The following is a 23,721-nucleotide window of genomic DNA, read 5'->3' on the forward strand; positions in this document are numbered from 1 at the left end:
TTGTTAACTTTTTGGCAGGAGTTTTGGTGTTCTCGCCTTTGTTTGTGGAAGCAGCTATACTGACATCTTTGAATATTTCTTAATTTGAGGGGCTTCCGGCATTGTCCACTGATAAAACTTCCTCTTTATGTCAGAACAAGATCCTTTTGCAATATGCAAACCACCATGCCATTTAAAGTGTTTTTGCTGCATTCTCACTTCCCTGATCGTGTAACATTAAAACTTATGCTATAAACAAGAGATTGAGTAGTGCAGGAGAAATCCCAAAGGTAAGACAGACTTAATTATACTACTTTTGTTTTAAAAAATCTTCAAAACAAACAAGAAATGGCAACAAACTAATATGGAAAAAAATTAGGAATAGGTTGGATCTCAAACGATCTTCACTCTTTACTCCTCCGAATAGCAGTTTAATTGCCATGTGCTTCCTGCCATTATGTAAAATGTATTAAAATAAGTTACTTTCTCAAAATTTCATACTGAGGTCTGTTTTGCGACTGGGACTTTCACTTGGTTAAATTCTAATGCTAGGATCCAAATTAGAGAATTAGGTCTACGATTAGATCAGTTTGCATGTAATGTTCAGTGCAAATAGGAGCACAACATTGCATAGTAAGAAACTCGCAATTTTCAAAGTCAGCCATTGCCCTTCAAATTTCGCCTTGTTCTGCAGAGCGGGTTACAAATGCAATTTTAATTTTTAAAATGAGACTAAGCAGAAATTCAATAGTTTCTATAAGCAGTGCTCCTTTAACTGCAAGCCACACCATTTATGGCAGAATTTTATACATGTTTATTCAGAAGGGTGTCCCTAGTTCAGTTTTTGGGAATGCCAGGATTGGTTGTTTTGATAAGCAGGCAAATTGAAGGGGAAAAAGACCCAGGCTTCTTCAGGTATATATGGCTCACTAATCAAGCTCTAATGTGAGGCACTAATTGTTTCATATATTTGCACCTGTTTGCTGTAAATAGCAAATTACCCCCAATGCAAGAAAAAATGACTCTCCGTAAAAGTCATGCTCTATTCTTATACTTATTTTGCACCTCATGAAGGGGGGGGGGACACCCAATTTTCATGCCTAAAGTGGGACTAGAACTCACAATCTTCTAGTTTCTAGACCAGCACTCTCACCACTAGATCAAATTGCCTCTCAAAAGATCAGTGTCTTTTTGTTCTTTTACTGAACAAGTACAAGATGGGGCCTATGTCCGTTTATTTGTAGAATAAGAAAGTTGGAAGGGATCTTGGAGGTCTTCTAGACCAACCCCCTAGCTCAAGTAAGAGACCCTTAAAATTCTTAACAATATATGCAATTTTATTTCTTCAGGTTTTTCTTAAAAAAAAAAAACAATTATGATTTCAGTATAAATCTGCCTTTCACTAATAGCTGTACTTTTGGATCCATTAAAATTACAGTTTCCCCCCAAATAAGCCCTCCCTGGATAATAAGCCCAATTGGGCTTTTAAGCACATGCACTAAAATAAGCCCTCCCCTGAAAAAATAAATGTACAAAAAATAAACTTTGTACATTTAAGGACACAGTCTCCTTAACTTATATTTGTACTGCACATTTTGTTTTATTGTTTTGTTCCCCAGGAAGAAAGATGGCTAAAAAAAGGTGTTCATAAATAAATGTGTTGTACACTGAAATACATTTTTAAAAAAGACAGCCTTAAAAGCAGCAAATAAGTTGAAGCTAAACATTTTCTCAGAAATTTATAAAATTCTGGCTATTCTATCATCTGCAGTGGTACCTTGGTACTCAACTGCTTTGAAACTCCTCAAATTTGGTACTGAACACATTTTGATGTGAAAATTTTGTCCTGATACTTGTCATTCGTTTGGTGCTCAACGCGCAAACTAGAACTTGTGTCGTTGCCTTATGATTTGCTACCCTTTCCGGGCGAAAAAAATGATGACGCAGTAGCTCTTGCCCTTTGCGCATTCCCTATCTTTGCTTTTGCTCATTTTATGTATTTTAATGCATTTTTTTAAACAGTACAAATAAAGTGACATTTTTACTTTATTTAATCCAAGTATTTATTAATTTTTAGGTTTATTTCACATGCAAAGTAATGACAACCCCATCTTTTTACGCATTGCCTTAAAATGTGCATTGTCTTTGGTTTGGGAACGTATTAAATTCATTTACATTATTCCTTAGGGGACAAATGTGTCTGTTACTCATAGTTTTTGGTACTCATTGTACCTCCTGGAAGCAATTGACAAATACCAAGATACCACTGTATCACCTAGTACAGGGGTTCCCAACCAATGGTGGGATTCAACCAGCGTTGAATGTGTTCAGTGCATTTGAAAACAGCTCTAAAACTACTGTAGCCCCTGTGAGTAAAAACTACTGCAGCCTCGGTGAGTAAAACAGCTGAGGTGTGGCAATCGGCTGTGCTGCAGCTATCAGCTGGACTTCAAACAAAGGAAATATAGGGCAGACTAGCACAGGGGCGGGGCCAACCGATTGTTGGAACTACCAGTTCACGCGAACTGGTCCGAACAGGCTGAATCCCACCTGTTACCAACCCCATATCCCTGGACTGGCATTGGGCTGTGGCATGCCAGAAACCAAGCTGTGCAAACAAGCAAAGTCCCATCTATGGGATGCAGGCAGCACATGAAACCACACCCCTTCCTGTCCGCAGAAAAACCTCTCTCCACGGAACCAATCCCTAGTGCCCAAAAGCTTGGGGATCCCTGACCTAGTACACTGATTGGTTTATAAATGTTTGTTGTTGCTAGGCCTTCAAGAGGCAAAATGTGGTGCTGTTATTAATCTCTACCTTTTATCTTCTTCATGCCACGAAAGAGATCCCCACAATTTTGACAATGGCGATCAAGGCCCTCGTTCTAATTTTCATCTATGGACAACTGTGGTGGAACCACACCGCTGGAAAGGGGCCTGCGGGCGTGTCGCTCAATGCTGAACCCCAAAGCTTCCCGTCTCAAGGAAATCAATCAAAAGACCCTACCAAAAATGTACAGCAAAGGCCATCCAGCGAACCCCAGCTTACTATCCCGACAAAAGAACCTAAGCTTGCAAATGAACATTTAATAGCCGCTGTGGCCATTGGGGTCATCTTGTTGCTCATGATTGTGATTATCGTTGCCATCTTCCTTTGGAGGCAACGGAAAAGGTCAAGTGTGTCTCTTCCCCACTGGGCAGGGCGCTCCCCATTTGCCGATGGAGACGTGCCCGACATCACGGTAGATAAGGAACCGCTGCAAGGCATAAAACGGATGTCCGTTCTCTCTCTGCCATGGAAATTTAACAAGGACACACAGCTGCTGGACAATGCAGAAGGGCAACTGTCTGAATCCAGGAAGACCTTGGAGGTTCCACAGGGATCGGGTGAGGCAAGTACAGAGAGCGAGTCAAGCCACACTGCCACGGCAACCTTGGATTCCTCAGCCAGCAGCCAAACCCAAATTTCCGAGGAACCAAACAACTTAACTGACATTTCGCTCCAGCCGGAGAGTCCAAGGTTACAAGATTCTCCTCCTTCAGCCAGCTGGCCCAGCGGAGTCAATGGGGATGTTTTTATCCCTGAATCCCGTCCCATGGAACAACATGTAGAGATCCAGGGTTCCATACCACCAGATCTGCCCCAACAAAATGTTGAAGAAGCAGTGCTATTTCCTCCACCGCCAGAAGACTTTTTGTGCAACTGATTTTTATAGGTGTCGGTGCAAGTAATCGCTTCCTTCTGAAAAAATAGAGTAGACCCATTTTCTTTTCATCTTTTCATACAGGTAGTACTCGACTTATGACCACACGTGGGGCCACAATTGCTAAACAAGGTGGTTGTTAAATGAGCCATGCCCAATTTTATGAGCTTTTTTCCTGGCCACCGTTATTAAGCAAATTTGTCCAGTTATCTAATCATGTTTATTTAACCATATATCTGAAATGATATAGGGCAGTTATGGCGAAACTTTTTGGCACTCAGTGCACAAACCGGAACGTATGTGTATGCACATTCATGTCTGCGTGCTGGAGCGCTGGAAACCTGACCAGTTGGCCAGTGTGCGCATACTTATTTTGGGGGCGTTTTTGGCCTGAAAAATGCCCCCAAAACGCCCCCAAAACAGCCTGAAAATGTCCCGAAAATGCCATTTTTTCAAGCCATTTTTCAAGCAGTTTTCTGGCGCTCCAGAGCCCACGAAGACCAGCTGGCTGGCATACCAGAATCCAGAAGACCAGCTGCCGATGGCACACATGCCCACAGAGAGGGCTGTGCGTGCCACCTTTGGCATGCGTGCCATAGGTTCGCCATCATGGATATAGGATTGGCCTACCCGAGCAGGGGCTTGGACCAAAAGACCTCCAAGGTCCCTTCCAATTCTATTATTTTACGTTCTCTGTTCTAAATCATCAGCGTTAATTGATTCACATGATCATTAAGTGAATTCAGCTTCCCCCCATTGGTTTTGCTTGTCGGAAGCCACTTGGGAACATCCCAAATGGTGATGACGTGACCCCGGGACACCAAAACTATTGTACATAAGCTACATGCCAGTTGCCAAGTGCCAGAATGTTGATCTTGGGACTGTGGGGAATGCTGCAACAGTCATAAGTGCGAGGACTGCTTATGAATCACTTTTTTTCAGTGCTGTTATAACTTTGAACAGTCACCAAATGAACAGTGTTGAGGAATACATGTACTTCCGAAGATGCTTTTTCAGGAAGACTCCTTGGCCAAACATTCTCTACAATCTCTGATATGCCAGCGTGAGCTTTGGTTGCAAGGACAGGTTCCAGGAACATCTTTGTACCCCATGGATTTATCGCTCCTAAATTCTTATGTGTGAAAAAGACTCATTTTTAATGAGCAGGGTTTTTCTTAAAAAAAACCTTTTATCACCTTGGAATCCTTCTAATTTGGTGAGAACTTTTTCTAAGCAAAAAACCTGCACTTAAGGCGACTATTTAGTGCTTTTAAAATAATCACTCAGCAATGTGGAGGTTTGACATTGGTGCCTGCACTCTGAAGTTCTGAGAAATTTCCTCTTTTGAAATTACAGTACAACTTCTGACTGAACAGTCATTTTGAATTTCATAATTCTTTTCCTTCCCTTAATTATTACCCGTAGATGTTCGGCTGCGTCCTGTGTATCCACAAAGTTATCAACAATTTACTCTTTCTTACTTTCCATTTTGCTTGAAAGCCTATTTATATATCTTATCTAAAAAGCTGTGCCCTTTTTTTTTTTATCATAAAAGCACCTGACCTCAAACTGAACTACTCTCAGTTTCCAAATTCCTATACGTTGGCCTATTGCGATACATGGTGTTCTATTACACACATTAGGTGGCCATGATAAGAATACTTATTAGCTGCAGCTTTAGTGTGTGATAGGCTTGCAGCTTGCAGAAAACTATGTATTTGTGCAATTGCATTTCTACCCATACATAGAGAAGCATGCCAATTGTTCTACATTATTAATGAGAGGGAATTGGATTACTAACTTTCAAGAGATCAGGGTTTATTACCAAAAGAGCCACTGCTTTATTCTCTCACAAGGACAATTATTCCTAGATGCACTTCAAGGAAGATTTTAGCCCAGTTGTCACAAAGCATTAGAAATTTTAAGTCAGCTTTTCCTCAAGTTGGTTGGCAAATTGTAGGGGTTGCCATCCCAAAATATTTGAAGAATATCAAATTGGGGAAGATTGGATGCTATGAATTTAAGAACCATAAAGAGATTTTGCCATGAATGTTGTTCAACAAATGTTTGCAATTATTTTGTTACGCTATCCTGGGAAGAATTTTGTTTGAGAGAATTTTTACTAAAGGAATACTATAGGTGACAAGCAACATCTGGGAAGTCTGGTCTTTAGCCAGGCAGGAAATAGAGAGACCATGTATGAATGAGACAGGAAATAAAACGGTATATTTGTTGCTACAAAGTGTATAATAAAATGAATAAGCCTAGATGATTAAATGTTTTATGGAGACACAAAGTTGACGGATGAATGAGATGGGGGGGAATATGATGGAAGGAAACCCAGTGAGGGGATAAATAGCATATTTGGTTCAACACTGAGCAGAGAGTAAGACAAAACCGATATTCCCTTGCTTCTTTAATGCAGTTATCAAGAATGTTTTGGGTGACATTAGAAACACATCGGGCAGGGAAATGAAAACACAGTACAGCTAATCCTGTGTCCTTGAACATTTAAAACAGCAATGAATAGATGAATCTGTTTACTTAAGATAGGAAAATAGCTGGAGAAATATTAAGGCATGCAAATACTGGTAAAAAGACACAGGTAGTCCTCGATTTACAACCACAATTGAGCCCAAAATTTCTGCTGCTCAATGCTAATATTTGTTAAGTGAGTTTTTCCGCATATTACCACCTTTCTTGCCACAGTTGTTTAGTGAATCACTGCAGTTGTTAAGTTAAAACACAGTTGTCAAATGAATCTGGCTTGACTTTGCTTGCCAGAAGTTACAAAAAGTAATCCACAAGACCCTGGGACTCGGCAACCGTCATAAATATGAGTCAGTTGCCATGTGTCTGAATTTTGATCACATGACCATGGAGATGCTGTAACTGTTGTGGCCCAATTTGGACAGTGAGGATGTTGGGGAGGAACAAGGGCCAGTCCTGGAGTCTGGGGAAGTCTGGGGAAGGCTCAGAAAGGGCTCTATGTCGGAGGCAGAAAGGGGGCCAGGGCCGTCTGACAGTTATCAGTTGCCTTCGGAGTCAGACATCAGTGAGGCAGACGAACAGCTGGAACCTGTTCCCAGTGTGTGCATGCACAGAGTTGCCAGACGAAGGGAACAGTTAAGGAACAAGGGTTGACTTGGGAGTAAAGCCATAGGTGGATGGTGAATGGCCCCTCCCATAGGGAATAAAAGAGGAAAGGGGAGTGGAGTTTGCAGGATTAGTTCATTCCTGCATTCTTGCGAAGTATTGCGGCATCTGAAAGATATCAGTCTGGCCACTCTCCAAGCCTGATAAAGATCAGTAATTGTGAACTATTAACTATTTTGAAAGACTGTGGGCCGGGACTTTCCTGGGGAGGAATTCACTGTAAATTAAAGAAAAGGGGTTCATCAGGACGAGAACTCAGCTTCGTACTACTGGGGAAGCCTAAGTCAGAACAGTAACATTCGTAATTGTGAAAAACAGTCATAAGACATTTTTTTCAGTGCCGTTACAGTCATTGGACAAACTGCTGTAAATTGAGGATTACCTGTAGTTGTAAGTGGTGAGTTGTAAGCAATGAGTAACAAGAAATTAAAACGCCTTGTTTAAGAGCATGTTTCTGGCCATTCTGCTATAAAGTATGAGTTGGTTAGGTCAAGAAAAACAAATGTTTTTGAAATGGGAATGGGACTCAATTGCACAAAAGAACAAGAAGCGATAATGTTTAGAATAAATGTCGACTAACTATATAGCAGTGAGTAAGTAACACACTGAGGTAGTTTGGAAAAAGAATTCAATCACAAAATAAATAAACGTATGAAGAGTAAATAGGTTGAGAGGAAGGACAAAATGAGAAAGTAGCAACTGGGTGACGTTAAGAAAGTCCTTGTTTTCTCTCTCACACCTTCAATTATTACTGAATAGTATTGAAATATTATTCCTTATTCTTTTTCTGTGCTCTGTATAACCCTGCTTATTTTGAAAAGGAATAGCTTTATGCAGTATGCATATATGCAAAAAAAGAGAGGTTTAAACAGGAAACAACAGTATCATGACCTGGAGGCCTTGCGGTTATTGACAGAAATATAAATTAGGTGTCATATCACAGAAGGCTGCAGCGGCATATCAGGCCATTCACTGATCAGTCAAAATGAAGTGCCAGTGGGCCATACAGGGAAAATACATCATCCCAATCGTACAAGGGAGTGAAGAACAACAAATGCAATGGGTTGATTGCAGATCTAAACTGGCCAAAATCTGTGGCAGGATCTGAATCAAAGCCAGCAAACAGAGCCGGCAAATCCACAAATGTTACTACTGTTAAGTCGAAATGAACTGGCCATGGTGGAATGGTTTAACATTCCTACAGAAGGACGTGAAAGACTAATAAATTAGAAGCACTTTGGCTGCAGTTATCGCAACTGCAGTAAAGGCAATACAACCAGTTACTGAAATCTAAGGAAGTAATTATCGTTTCACAGTGGTGTGTCCCAGGCTGGATAATTTTGTAAAGAAATATATGAAGCAAGCACTGTATGACGGGGGTGCTTGTTTAAAGAGATTAACAGAGTTGGAAGGGACCTTGTAGGTCATCTAGTCCAGTGTTTTTCAACCACTGTGCTGCGGCACACTAGTGTGCCGTGACATAGTGTAAGGTGTGCCGTGGGAAATTACTTTATATATAGTCAATATAGGCACAGAGTTAAATTTTTTTAACATTTTCTAATGGTGGTGTGCCTCGTGATTTTTTTCATGAAAAAAGTGTGCCTTTGCACAAAAAAGATTGAAAAACACTGATCTAGTCCAACCCCCTGCCCAAACAGGAGACCCTACACCAGGGGTGTCACACTTGATTTCATGGAGGAGCTCATCAGGGTTGTGTTTGACCTGGGGGGGGGAAGGTGGGCATGGTGGACATGGCCAGCTCAATGTCACTCATGTTTACTCGGACTTCCTTTACATATCAGCAGGATCACTATCAAGCTCTGATAACATCTGGCGATAACGATTGAAAAAAAATGGAAAGAGGGCAGTTACTTTTTCCTAAAACTGTACATTGGAGCAAGGGTCTCCAACCTTGGCAACTTGAAGACTTGTGGACTGGCAAAGCTGGCTGAGGAATTCTGGGAGTTGAAGTCCACAAGTCTTCAAGTTGCCAAGGTTGGAGGCCCCTGCATTAGAGTACTAATTGCTGCAGGTGAAAAGAGACTCAACTTCTCATGGTATTTAACTCAGTTTAGTTTGAGGGTGAAGGTTCGTTCTCCCAGCTTGTGGGCTGGTTTCCGAACATTTCGTTACCACGCTAGGTAACATCTTCAGCAGAGTTTAGGGGATGTCAGTGTTCTTCTGCTTATTAGGGCTTCAGGTGTGGGTGTGTCAAGTGAGGGTCTTGTGATGGGTCAGCTGTGGGTCATCGATGAATGTTGTGATGGGGAAGTTCAGAGGTGAACTGCTGGTGGGGGGTTTGCATGGGTTGGTTGAGGGTCCGTGCTGTCTCTGGTTGGCTGTGTGATTGATTTGGATTCTGAGGTTCGTAGGCTGGTTGTAGCCTATTTCCCTGAAAATAAGACCTCCCTGGATAATAAGTCCAATCAGACTTTTGAGTGCATGTGCCAAAATAAGCCCTCCCCTGAAATAAGCCCTCTCCAAAAATACTGCAACAAGTAGCATCCATGAGGTGACCACACTTACCACCTCCTGTACCTCAAAAATAATAAGACCTCCCCGAAAATAAGGCCTTATTTCCGGGGTCAAAAGAAAATGTAGCGTGGTCTATGATTTATTTATTTTTGCTCCGTTTAGTTTTCTAGGGAGCCTTGAGTAGTTGGGTAAACACTGTTTAGATCCAACATGTACTAACCCCTACATCGAATCTCTGCAGGAATTTTAGAGAAGTAACGCCTTCCTTATTTTTCAAAATGATTTTCCTGTTTAAGATGATTCATCTCACCAAAAAAGAAAAAATGGTCTGGCTTGATTAGATATAATGCTTGTATAATTTTCTTGTTTTTACTTAACTAAGATTTTCCCATCTTGTATCACGGGGCTTTAGTTCCTCAAAGTAACTTTATGGTAACTTCAGATGTAACAGACAGATGTACTGCTAATAAACTACATCTGTATCATGTTTGCTGTCAATCTGGACATTTCCAATTGTTAAGTAATGGAAATAACCAGATAGGAAAGCTATTTCCTGATAGAAAAATTTCTGATTTACTCTGTGCTCCGGGGAATTCATATGTTTGAGTGAATATATGAATCCAGACAACTTAATACAATACAATAGCAGAGTTGGAAAGGGACCTTGGAGGTCTTCTAGTCCAACCCCCTGCCTAGGCAGGAAACCCTACACCGTTTCAGACAAATGACTATCCAACATCTTCTTAAAGACTTCCAGTGTTGGGGAATTCACAACTTCTGGAGGCAACTTCTGTTCCACTGATTAATTGTTTTCACTGTCAGGAAATTTCTCCTCGGTTCTAAGTTGCTTCTCTCCTTGATTAGTTTCCACCCATTGCTTCTTGTTCTACCCTCAGGTGCTTTGAAGAATAGTTTGACTCCCTCTTCTTTGTGGCAACCCCTGAGATATTGGAACACTGCTATCATGTCTTCCCTCGTCCTTTTTTCTATTAAACTAGACATACTTCTCATAAAATATTCCACACTTGCTTCAAACCCACTGAGTTGATACTGAATGTAACTCTTGAGTTAACACATTGCAGCAAATGGTTTGATTATTTGATGAATAAATTGCTATTAACTGGATTCACACAACAGTCTAAGCTAAAATCAAACAGAAGAATATATTGAAGGGCACTGTGATACGTGAAGAGAGAGAAAGGGAATGAATATGAGAATAAACAACATACAGGGACCGTGTGTTCACATACGATGAAAAACACAACATGATCTGCTTAACTATGATTTATTGAATTAACAATACACCCCAATTTACAAATCACTCTTCCATAAAATAAAATCAAACATTCTAATCCTCAAACAAGTAAGCCACTTTATGGCAGTGGTGGGTTCCTACTGGTTCGGACCGGTTCAGCTGAACCGGTTTTGATTTGGCAGCCTGGGTTGCTGGAACTGGCAGTGAGCCAGGCCTGCCACGCCACTGAACCAGTTCTTCTGGTGGCGCCATAGGTGCCGCCATCTTGTTTTTTGCTTCTGCACATGCGCAGAGCAATTTTTGTTATACTGCACATGCGCGCACAGCGTGCATCAAGCACGCCCATGACCATGCCCAGTAGCAACTGCCGGAACCCACCCCTGCTTATGGGTTATGTGTTGTGTGAACCCAGTCAAGGAATATAATTTCATCCATAAAATGGGGTTAGAGCAAAATAGTACTTGATTACTTGGGTCATGGAGTGAGTTTATGAGGAATTACATTTATTTAAAAGCTCAATTAATTAAAATTGGAGGCTTCTGAAATACTCATGGCAGGGAAAGAACTGTGTTTAGAACTGAGCCAAACCACAGGCAACCACACGCAAGAATACACAATAATGTTGGTCCAGATACACCTATTAGTCATACAAAAACTATTATTTATTGTTCTTAAGGGACTTGCACAACAGGAAATTGGCACTTCAGATGTGGCCAATTCCTTGTCAAATATGCATAGAGGGTGCTGCTAACTTTCCTTCCACCCAACCAACCACTACTGCAGTTGTCCACATTGCCCACATAGTCACACAGAAACTGGAACTGGGAGTGCTGGATTGATCCTACGACCATAAAAAGGTTCTTCCTGGTCTAGTTTTGCAAGTGTCATCTGTGCCATCCACCTGTCCTCTTCCCAGACACCAATAATGCAGGCGACTAGAAACAGAACACCCGACTAGAGTACAGCTAGTGGTACAATTATGACCACAATTGAGTCCAAAATTTCTGTTGCTAAGCGAGACAGCTGAATTTTGCCCAATTTTACGGTCTGTCTTGCCGTAGTTGTTAAGTGAATCACTGCAGTTGTTAAATGAATATCACAGTTGTTAAGTGAATTTGGCTTCTCCATTGACTTTGTGTGTCAGAAGGCTGCAAATGGTGATGATTACATGACCCCGGGACACTGCAACCGTCATAAATATGAGCCAGTTGCCCAGCATCAGAATTTTGATCACAGAACCCTTGGTTTGGCCCTGAAATTTCAATACTAGAAGAGGACTTAGTTGATTTAAAATAGTCACTGATCATTGTAACCAAATCTATAGCTGGCAGTTCATAATCCAGTAACAACCATGCATACAGGTGGTCCTCAATTTATGACCACAAATGGAACCATAATTTCAGTTGATATGTAAGGCAGCTACTGAGTCATGTCCCATTGCCACAGTTGTTAAGTGAATTATGCAGGCATTAGAGCCGAGGTGGCTCAGTGGTTAAATGCAGCACTGCAGGCTACTTCAGCTGACTGCAGTTCTGTAGTTCTGCAGTTCTGCAGTTCGGCTGTTCAAATCTCACCGGCTCAGGGTTGACTCAGCCTTCCATCCTTCCGAGGTGGGTAAAATGAGGACCCGGATTGTTGTTGGGGGCAATATGCTGACTCTGTAAACCGCTTAGAGAGGGCTGAAAGCCCTATGAAGCGGTATATAAGTCTAACTGCTATTGCTATTAAGTAAATCCGGTTTCCCCCCACTGATTCTGCTTATTAGAATTTGGCTGGGAAGGTCACAAATTGTGATCACATGACCTCGGGATGCCGAAATTGTCGTAAACACGAGCCAGTTGCCAAGCACCCAAATTCTGATCACGTGAATCAGTGGTGGGATATTATTATTTTTTACTACCGGTTCTGTGGGTGTGGCTTGGTGGGCATGGCAGAGGAAGAATCCTGTAAAATCTCCATTCTCTCCTCACTCCAGGGGAAGGATACTGCAAAATCCCCATTCCCTCCTGATCAGCTGGGACTCAGGAAGCAGAGAATAGTTGGGGGCGGGGCCAGTCAGAGGTGGTTCTTTACTGGTTCCCCAAACTACTCAAAATTTCTTCTACAGGTTCTCCAGAACTGGTCAGAACCTGCTGAATACCATCTTTGACGTGAATGTGGGGATGCTGGGAGGGTTATAAGTGCAAGGGTGGTTCCAAGTCATTTTTTTTTCCAGTGCTGTTGTTAACTTTGAACGGTCGCTAAAAGAACAGCTGTAAATCGAGGACTACCTGTATACCACAAAACAGCAATGAAAACATTCATCAGTGAAGACAACAATAAAAACATTTCTTCATGGGCTTGAGAGATCACTGCTGGTTCATGCAATTAATGGCCCACCTCTGCCTGGCATCAATGTGATTGTAGTACGAATTGCTCCACTTCTAGGAAATAGCAGGAACTGTGAGAGGGATCTTGGGAGTCTTAGTGGACAACCAATTAAATATGAGTCAACAGTGTGCAGCGGCAGTCAAAAAGCTAATGCAATGCTAAGTTGCATTAATAGAGAGATTCAATCAAGATCATATGAGGTACTAATACCACTCCATAAAGCCCTAGTAAGGCCACACCTTGAGTATCGCATCCAGTTTTGGTCACCACACTATAAAAAAAAATGTTGAGACTCTAGAAAGAGTGTAGAGAAAAGCAACAAAGATGATTTGGGGACTGGAGGCTAAAACATATGAAGAACGGTTGCAGGAACTGGGCATGGCTAGTCTGATGAAGAGAAGGACCAGGGGAGACATGATAGCAGTCTTCCAATATCGGAGGGGCTGCCATAGAGAGGAGAGGAGAGGAGAGGATCAAGCTATTCTCTAAAGCACCTGAAGGCCAGACAAGGAATAATGGATGGAAACTGACCAAGGAGAGATTCAACCTGGAAATAAGAAGAAATCTTCTGACCGTGAGAGCCATCAACCAATGGAACAGAATTTGCCTTCAGAAGTTGTGGGAGCTTCATCACTCAAGGCTTTCAAGAAGAGACTGGACTGCCATCTGTCAGAAATGGTGTAGGGTCTCCTGCTTGGGCAGGGGGTTGGACTAGATGACCTACAAGGTCCCTTCCAACTCTGTTATTCTGTATATTCTGTTATACTCTCAGTATTCAATACTATTCTTGTTCCAAACGACTCTCCTTGATTCCACCACATTTGCCAATGTTCTTGGTCAAACTCAATTCGCACAGTGGCGTAGAGAGTTTTTGGGTGGGTGGAGTACAGGCAGTCTTCAACTTGCAACAGTTCATTTAGTGACTGTTCAAAGTTACAACAGCACTGAAGAAAGTGATTTATGACCATTTTTCACACTTACAACTGTTGCAGTGGCCCCATAGTCACGTGATCAAAATTTGGATGCTTGGCAACGGACTCATATTTATGACGCAATGTCCCGGGGTGTGTGTGTGTCATGTGATCACCTTTTTCTGACCTTCTGACAAGCACAATCAATAGGGAAGCCACATTCACTTAACAACTGTGTTACTAACTTAACGACTGCAGTGGTTCACTTAACAACTGTGGCACAAAAGGTCGCAAAATGGGGCAAAATTCACTTTAAAAATGTTTCACTTAGCAACAAAAATGTTGGCCTCAATTGTGGTTGTAACTCAAGAACTACCTGTATTTAAATATTTTAAAATATTTTTTTTTGCATACCTGCAAATCTCTGGTTTGTCTATCTCCCCACCTCACCCAATAGGATACATAAGGTCTCCTTGTTTATACAGCCAAATTAAGGTTCCTGAAATAGTTATCAGAAACAGAAGGCGTTACATCGTGCTGGATGGTCTCACCAGGAAATGATTATTATTTTTTTCAAGCAGAAGCCACTGCCGTTTTTGCTATCTCGGTGCAACTAAAAAAACATAACGGAGGATTGCAATGCAAGCTGATAATTACTGAGACAGTGTCTGCCAGAAAGGAAGCCAGCAATGCAGAGCCAGGAGTAGCCAAAAAAATAAGTAGTTACCTTCAATGCTGCAAAGTACGTAAAAAAACCATGGACTGAAATAGACAAAACCAAACATATTCTTTGGAGCCAGATTCGAATCCCTAGTGCTGCGTAACAGAGTGAGCTCCCGTTGCTTGTCCCAGCTTCTGCCAACCTTGCACGTCAAAAATGCAAGTGGAAAAATAGGGACCACCTTTGGTGGGAAGGTAACAACGTTCCGTGCGCCTTTGGTGTTTAGTCATGCCGGCCACATGATAACAGAGACGTCTTTGGAGAGCCCTGGGTCTTTGGCTTTGAAACGGAGATGAGCACCGCCCCTAGAGTCGGGAACAACTAGCACATATGTCCAAGGGGAACCTTTACCTTTTAACTTGGACCCAAAAGGATCTTCCCAGTTTAATCAAACAGAGAACTGTCCATAATGCAGACTAGGCCCTAATGCAGACCATTGAAAGTGAGGCTGCAATCATCTGCAGCGGAGCAAAGACGAAGGAATTAGCATTAGGATAAAAATGGGTACAGGTAGTCCTTGACTTATGATCACAATTGAGGCCGAACTTTCTGTTGCTAAGCAAAACATTTGTTAATTGAATTTTGTCCCATTTTACGACCTTTCTTGCCGCAGCTGTTAAGTGAATCACTGCAATTGTTAAGTTAGTAACACGGTTGTTAAGTGAACCCAGCTTCCCCACTGACTTTGTTTATACAGAGGCTGTTGCAAAGATTTATCACATGACCCCAGGGCACTGGAACCGTCATAAATATGAGTCAGTTGCCAAGCATCCGAATTTCGATCACGTGACCATGGGGATGCTGAAATGGTCATACATGTGAAAAATGGTCATGTCATTTTTTTCAGTGGGGGTTTAACTTTGCATGGTCACTAAATGAACTGTTGTAAATCGAGGATCCCTAAACAGGACCAAGTTATATAAAAGAAAGCGCCTATTTTCAGGACCCTAGTTGAGATGATCTAATCTTTTTTCCAAGGTGAACATGTTTCCTTAGCAAGATGTTTTAGTACTAGTTTAGAGTTTTACTGTTTTGGCAATTGATGGAGGAGGAGGAGGAGGAGGAGGGGGAGAGGAGGTGGTGGAGGAGGAGATGGTGGAGAGGAGGAGGTGGAGGTGGAGGAGAGGAAGAGGAGGTGGTGGTGGAGGAGGAGAAGGTGGGGAAGAGGAGGAAGAGATGATGGTGGAGGAAGAGGTGGGGGAGAGGAGGAAGAGGAGGGGGGAAAGGAAGAGAAGGTGGAGAGGAGGAGGAAGAGGAGGTGGGGGGAGGATGCAGTGGGAGAGAAGAGGAGGAAGAGGTGGAAGAAGGAAGGGAAGGAGGTGGGAGAGAGGAAGAGGAATTGAGGGAAGAGGAAAAGGAGTAGGAGAATGTGAGGGGAGGAGGTGGTGGTGGTGGAGAAGGTGAAAGAAGAGGAGGGGGTGATGGAGGAGGAGGAGATGGGGTGGGGAGGGGGGAGGAAAAGGTGGGGGAGGGGGGAGGAGGAAGAGGAGGTGGAGGTGCGGAGGGGGGAGGGAATGGAGGAGGTGGGGAGGAGGGTGGTGGTAGTCAAGGAGGAGGAGGTGGGGGGAGGAAGAGGAGGCGGTGATGGTGGAGGAGGAGATGGAGGAGAAGGTGGGGGGAGGAGAGTGGGGGAGGAAGAGGCTACAATCACAGACAATCTAGGGGAGATTTGTCTTGGCTACCTAATGAGTGTTGGGACTGAGTGAATCCAAGCTGACCTCATCCAGAGTGCAGGCCTTGATCAGTATGGGGACAGGCACCTCCCATCCAGCATCAGATTCCTTACTCCTGCTTCCAAAAACCTCAAGAGACTTGCCTGCAAGGATGAAACCACAGCACTGGAAGCAATCACTCCAATTATATTACTCACTCAAATGGCTCCAGAATTTATACCTACATCAATATGTAGGAAGTTATCACCCAGCCCACTCCCAGAAAAATGAAATATCCTAGGAAATATTGAAAAGGCAGAATATTTATCTGAATGTGAAAAGAAACAAACATGTTTTAAAAGACAGAATAGCTGCCTGTAGCTTCCTGCCCATCCCCACTTTTGTCAATGGGCCATTAAGAAGGCCAAGCTAGTCCACTTTACATAATAAAGGCTTCTCCACTGCAGTTGCAGGGGGATGGGATTAAAAGCATGATAATATTGGCCCCAACTGACCACATGGCATCTGAGAACTCAACCAAACCTGGATTCAAAACACAGCGCAGAGAGTTGCCCCTGCATGGCCCCATGGGAGTCTGACAACCAATTAGAATACATTTCTTACACAGAAACAGGAAACAGAGAGGTGGGACTGAACAGGTTATAAAAAGCCTAGCAAGCCCCTCCCTCAGCCCTTCTCTTCTTCTCCACCAACATTGAAGCATGTGATCACTTTTTCTGGTCAGGGCTCAAGCCATGTGGCCCTATCCAACAATAAACCATCTTTCCAAGCAGCCTCCATGTCTCCAGTGTCTTTTTCCCCACTTGGAGCCGAACCTAGAAGGACATTTCTTTCATCAAATATTTTTCCACTTCTTAAATGTAGGACTTTTCATCTTGGTTTGCAAGGCAGAAATCAGTTTGATACACACTTGTCATCCCCAGCTGAAAGATTCCTTCAAACCTTACCCTGGCAAGTGCCTGCAACAATCTCCAGTTATTATTAGCAAAACGCAAAGCACACAAGCTATGCACCTTGCAAAAAAAAAAAAAAAAAAAAAAAACCACCAATGACATAACTCCTAACCAGAATAACCAAGATAAACTCATTGCAGGAATCATCAACTTTTTCAGGCCACAAATAAATAAATTTGAAGAAAGTGAGAGAATACAAGTTTCAGCTCCTTTTAAACACAGTGTAGGGTTGAAAAAGACCATGGAGGTCTTGTAGCCTAACCAATTGACCAGGGAAGAAATCCTTAGACTATACCAGGCAAATAGCTGTCTGGATTTTGCCTGAAAACCTCCAGGGCCGGAGGACCCATGACTTCAGGCTGTTCCACACCTTAACAGCTCTCACTAATCAGGAAATCCCTCCTTATTCTTGTAGGAAGTTAGCACCCACCCCTCTCCTAGGAAAATGAAATATTTTAGGAAATATTAAAAGGGCAGAATATCTCCCCTAAAAGTGAGGCAGAAACTCATACACATACCCTTTGGTCAACGGACCATTAAGGCCTGAGCCAGGCTATTCTACATAACAAAGATCTACCCCCTTCAGCCCCCTTGATGAGATTAAGACATGTGATAGGATTGGCCCTCTACCCATCTCACCACATGGCACCTGGGAAGATGACATGATCTAGCAAGGCTCAACCAAGCCTGGAACTCAGGACAGCCTACAGCAGGGGTGTCCAAACTTGGGAAAGTTAAGACTTGTAGACTTCAACTCCCAGAATTCCCCAGCCAGCCTGGCTGGGGAATTCTGGGAGTTGAAGTCCACAAGTCTTTGGACACCTCTGGCCTACAGAGTTGCCCCTGCATGTCCCCATGGGAGTCTGACAACTAATCAGAACCCAAGCTCAAATTCAAAAGCCCAGAGAGGGCATAAGACCCCGGCATTCTCAGCATCTCTTCCCTTTTTCCCCAGCATTTCAAGCCATGTGATCCTGTTCATCAATAAACCTTCTTTCCAAGCAGCTTCCATGTTTCCAGTGTCTTTTCCCCCTCTTGGAACTGAACCCAGATGGACATTTCTTCCAACATTCTAAGTTTGTAAAGCTTCCACCCACTGAGCTCTTAGTTCCTGTCCTATCTTGAAGCCCTACGAGATAATAATTCATCTCCTCTTCCCCGGGAAAGCCCTACAAGTATTGGGGCATGGATACCACGTCCCTACATGGCCTTCTTCTCTCCTTTAAATGTACCCGGTCCCTTTAACTAATCTTCCTAAGATTTGGTTTCCAAATCCTGTCAGCCTCTGCTTTGCTGCTGCTTCGGCTGCCATTGAAAGGGGGGGGGGGCATGGTATTTGGGGGAGGGACTAACTGTTGTGCTGGAGGAAGATTCTGGAGTTTAAACTGTCCACTTTACTGCGCATGCGAAGGAGGGTTCCCGCCAAGGCCAACGGCATTCCATCCTGGTGATGCCTTTCGAAGTTATCTCACACCTGACACTTGGGAGAATTATGATTGGACTGTAATTGGGATGCCAAGGGGAGGGGAATGAACTATACAATATATTATTCGCTTTTGCGCCTAAATAATCAGACTTCGCTTTGCTTCGCTTCTGTTCATTTATAATTAGTAAAAGTACACTTGATTTCTATCAATGGAGTCTCGTGGTTTTCTTTCCTGATTATCCAATGAAGAAGTGCTGACAAATCCCTCCTACTTTCACTATTTTTCTTTGCACTTTTTCCAGCTCCTCGGTGTCTTTCTGGTATTCTGATGGTCAGAACAATTTGTGTGTGTGTGTGTGTGTGTGTGTGTGTGTGTGTGTGTGTTTAAATGTATAAAATGGTACATTTTAAATGTATTTTATATATATATATATATATATATATATATATATATATATATATATATATATATATATATATATATATATATATATATATATATATATAGCACCATTTTAAGAAACAAGGAGCAGCTTAGGCCCAGGATATTATGAAATGTTAATGGTTTGTTAAAAAAGAATCAGCTGGAATGAATATGTGCTATCCAAGAACATAGAGGATTGCTGTGGTAAGAAGTGAAAGCAAAATCTGCAAAGGAAATAACCCAAACTGGCAAGCTAACTTAAGGACTGGAGGTGTGGGAGGTGGCAAGATTGTGTGGGTGAACAAGAAGTGGCACAGAATGATTTTGTGCATCAGAAACCATTTAACTGGCAAAGACTTGCCCCTCCCCCTCCTAAAATCCAGAAATCAGCACTGAAGAGCCCAAATACTCACCACTTGAAACACATTTTGGAATGCCCCTTAAACAAGTAGTGAGATTAAAGCTCCCTTCTCTTCTTTGTCCCTTCCTAAATAGACCCATGTAGTGGTCTTTCTGAAAAGATCCTATTTGCTTGTGCCAAGGGGGCAAGTGTGGGTTGTTCACACAACTGGCCAGAAATGGAGGGCCATTAATTAAGGGACTTAAGGAGGGTTGGGAGGAAGAAGAAAAAATATTTAAAAGATCGATTTATCTGATTACGGTTAGATAACAAGTTCCCATTTCTAGTGAGGCCGAACGGTTATCTGGATTGGATAGAATTTCTTTTTGGAAATATCTAATGGAGCACAGGATTACATTTGAATATCTAAATAAAAGGTTATTATTTCAGATGGGGTTTTCTTGTTTTGTTTGGCGGGGGGACGACAAGATTGAGGCAAAAGACGAAGGGGATGACAGAGAATGAGGTGGCTGGATGGAGTCACCAAAGCAGTAGGCGTGAGCTTAAATGGACTCCAGAGGATGGTAGAGGACAGGAAGGCCTGGAGGAACATTGTCCATGGGGTCACAGTGGGTCGGACACAACTTCACAACTAACAACAACAAAAGACAACAACCACAGAGTTGGCCTCCTCAGGGTACCGTCGGCCAGACAGTGTCGGCTAGCGACCCCCAGGGGGAGACCCTTCTCTTTTGGGAGCGCCTTCCCTCTGGAATGAGCTGCCCCCGGAGCTTCGCATAATCCCTGACCTCCGGTCCTTCCGACGCGCCCTAAAAAGTTGGTTTTTCCAGCAAGCTGGCCTGGCCTGAATAGAATAAAATATAGGATTAATTTGGTTGTTAATTTTAATTTATTTTTTAAATTTTTATTGTAAATATCAATTGGGTTTTTTTTTGGATACTTTATTTAATGTTCCTTTTAATTTTTGTAATATGTGTTTTCTTTTATGTTGTACGCCACCCTGAGTCCTTGGGAGAAGGGCGGCATATAAATCCAATAAACCAACCAAACCAAAATTATTTAATTGCTGAGAGAGAGATGAGGGGAACTTTCCCCTAATGGAAAGGGGATTATATACTTATGACATTAGGTATTTTTGTTCATTTTTACCGGATCTTTGCTGACTAATAAGAAGAGCTGAAGATTTAGAAATGAATTTATAGAAAAGGGGGTGAGGTGTGGAATACAGAGATATTTGGTTATATTTTAAGAGATAGTGGTAAATTGCTATTGTTGAATATACCTTTTGGATAATAAAGAGGGAAGTTTCTCCCTCCGCCCACCACCCCTCTCTCGGGTTCTGCACTCTCTAAATATTTTTTAATATATTTCCGTATAAGCTCTTTCTATCTGTTTAATATCGTTAATAAAATTGGGCTAATCATCTCCACTCACACTCCCAAACTACACCAATTCTTCCTGTGAAATGGCAATTCCAAATTATTTATGAGTGATAACTTATCGAAAATCAAAAGAACCATCAACCGCACTTGAAAAAGTCCACTTTACAATCAACAATCGCAATTTACAAACAGATCACTAGTGTTCTAAACCAGAGAGTTTTTCTGCCTAAAGAAAAATATATTGGCCTATATTTTACTGGAAAAGTTAAGGTTCCACAGCAAATACAGAAAACTGGGGGGAAAAAACCCCACTCCAGTTCCAGTCCAGAGGATTTAATTCATTATCGCATGCTGAATTTACTGAAGCCCCTGTCACGATGCAGAGATGGCGACTAGATTAAATGACTTCATAATAATTTCATGAGGGGCAGTATCAACAGCTGCCATCAAAGAGGCTTTATGAAACTCGTATATTCAGACAGGATCTCTCTTTCTCTCCAAATGATAGAGGCTGTCTAGAGAAGCTTTCATTTCCTATGGCAGTGATGGCGAACCATTTTGGTGCCGAGTACCCAAAGTGTGTGCACCCCCAAAATGCAATGCGAATACCACGCCCCCGTGCAGGCCCTGCCCCTGTGCATGCACCCCCCCAACCCATTTTTGGCTTCCAGGTTGGTGCAGGTGGCCTTCCAGGCCCAAAACGGGGCGGGGGGAGGCGTGCATGCACACACGTGTGAACCTGCAAAATGCAATGCAAACGCCCCCCGCGCATGCACACCATCCCCGTGCATGCATGTGTGCCCTCCCCCCGCGTGCCCTCTGTGCATGTGCAGCAGACATCCGGAGGCCAGCTGTCCGAACTGGGCTCGGCTTGGCCGATGGCTGACGTATCCACAGAGAAGGCTCTGCGTGCCACCTATGCCATACTTCTCCATCACGGTCCTATGGCCTTCCCAAAAAGTAGAGTTCTGAATTAGATGGACCCCTTCAATCTAACCTAAACATTATATAATCCTGATGAGAGTATCAGTGTGCCTAGCTGATTAAATAAATACCAAAGTTCACTGCTTCTCTGCTTTGTCCCTTCCTATTTATATTTACCCCATTGTAGCTTTTCTGAAGGCCTTATATAAAGTGTAGAATTCTATCAGTCATGTGAACACAGTCACACGCTCTCAAAAGCAACTACAGTCGTGACACGGGCAAGAAGAGACTGGTTTTCCATAAAGTCTGGTAACCACAGAGCCCTCTGTGAGCCAAGGTGGCGCAGTGGTTAAATGCAGCACTGCAGGCTACTGCTAGATCAGCAGGTCAGCGGTTCAAATCTCACCGGCTCAGGGTTGACTCAGCCTTCCATCCTTCCGAGGTGGGTAAAATGAGGACCCAGATTGTTGGGGGCAATATGCTGACTCTCTGTAAACCGCTTAGAGAGGCCTGAAAGGCCTATGAAGCGGTATATAAGTCTACTGCTATTGCTATTATTGCTATTGCTATTGCTATATTGCTCTCATACATTCCTAGAGTAAGGTTCTACATTTAGGCAAGAAAACGAAATGCACAGGTACAGTATAGGTGGTACCTTGCTCAACAGTAGTAACTGTGAGAGGGACCTTGGAGTCCTAGTGGATAAACATTTAAATATGAGCCAGCAGTGTGCAGCAGCTGCCAAAAAAGCCAACACTGTTCTAGGCTGCATAAACAGAGGGATAGAATCAAGATCATGTGAAGTGTTAATACCACTTTATAAAGCCTTGGTAAGGCCACACTTGGAATACTGCATTCAGTTTTGGTCGCCACGATGTAGAAAAGATGTGGAAACTCTAGAAAGAGTGCAGAGAAGATCAGCAAACATGATTAGGGGACTGGAGACTAAAACATATGAGGAATGGTTGCAGGTACTGGGTATGTCTAGTGTAATGAAAAGAAGGATTAGGGGAGACATGATAGCAGTGTTCCAATATCTGAGGGGTTGCCACAAAGAAGAGGGAGTCAAACTATTCTCCAAGCACCTGAGGGCAGAACAAGAAGCAATGGGGGGAAACTAATCAAGGAGAGAAGCAACTTAGAACGGAGGAGAAATTTCCTGACAGTTAGAACAATTAATCAGTGGAACAGAAGTTGCCTCCAGAAGTTGTGAATGCCCCAACACTGGAAGTCTTTAAGAAGATGTTGGATAGCCATTTGTCTGGAACAGTATAGGGCAGCGATGGTGAACCTTTTTTGGCTCGCATGCCATAAGTGGGGGGAGCGCAGAGGAAGCATGTGTGGCCGCGCCGCACCCATAATGCAATGCGCTACCCCCCAATGCGCATGCACACACTACAGGTGCTCCCCCCCATTTTTTGCATGCTTTTTTCGCCCTGCCCAGGCTACAGAGTCTTTATAGGAACCTGGGGAGGGTGAAAACAGCCTCCCCCGCCCCCCGGAAGCACTCTGGAGACTTCCGGGACTTTCAGGAGGCTTCCCTGAAGCCTCCGGAGCAGTCAAAAGGAGCCTCTGAGCAAACCGGAAGTCCATTCCCAAACTTCCGGTTTGCCCATAGAGCCGTTTTTTTTGCACTCCGGAGGCTTTTCACCCTCCCCAGGCGCCTATAAACCCTCTGGAGCCTGGGGAGGGCAAAAAATGGCTTTAAAAAGGGTGAACTCAGCTGGCCAGCGCGCGCATGTGCGCTGGCCAGCTGACAGGGCAGCGCCTCACGTGCCCTAACAAATGGTTCCGCGTGCTACCTGTGGCACACGTGCCATAGGTTCGCCATCACTGGTATAGGATTTCCTGCCTAGGCAGGGGGTTGGACTAGAAGACCTCCAAGGTCTCTTCCAACTCTGCTGTTGTGTTGTGTTGTGTTGTGTTGTATTGTATTACTGAGCTGAACCCTATATTAAGCTAGAAGAGATATTTAAACCTCTTCGCAGAAGGGAAAAACAAAACCAC

General features: G+C 43.1%; 2 protein-coding genes across 5 annotated transcripts in view; one reads left to right on the plus strand and one right to left on the minus strand.

Moving 5' to 3' along the window:
* NF1 (neurofibromin 1) overlaps positions 1–23,721 on the minus strand; it is a 270,036-nt gene that overhangs the window by 86,479 nt on the left and 159,836 nt on the right. The gene's annotated exons all lie outside the window — the stretch shown is intronic.
* On the plus strand, positions 193–5,733 carry EVI2B (ecotropic viral integration site 2B). Its single transcript, XM_014060157.2, has 2 exons — positions 193–269; positions 2,824–5,733. The coding sequence occupies exon 2, from the start codon at positions 2,844–2,846 to the stop codon at positions 3,684–3,686; it is 843 nt and encodes a 280-aa protein (XP_013915632.2). The 5' UTR covers positions 193–269; positions 2,824–2,843; the 3' UTR covers positions 3,687–5,733.

The sequence above is a fragment of the Thamnophis sirtalis genome, unplaced genomic scaffold, assembly GCF_051295495.1.
Source record: "Thamnophis sirtalis isolate CommonGarterSnake01/CBP01778 unplaced genomic scaffold, rThaSir2_p1.2 scaffold_6, whole genome shotgun sequence".
Taxonomy (NCBI): Eukaryota; Metazoa; Chordata; class Lepidosauria; order Squamata; family Natricidae; genus Thamnophis; species Thamnophis sirtalis.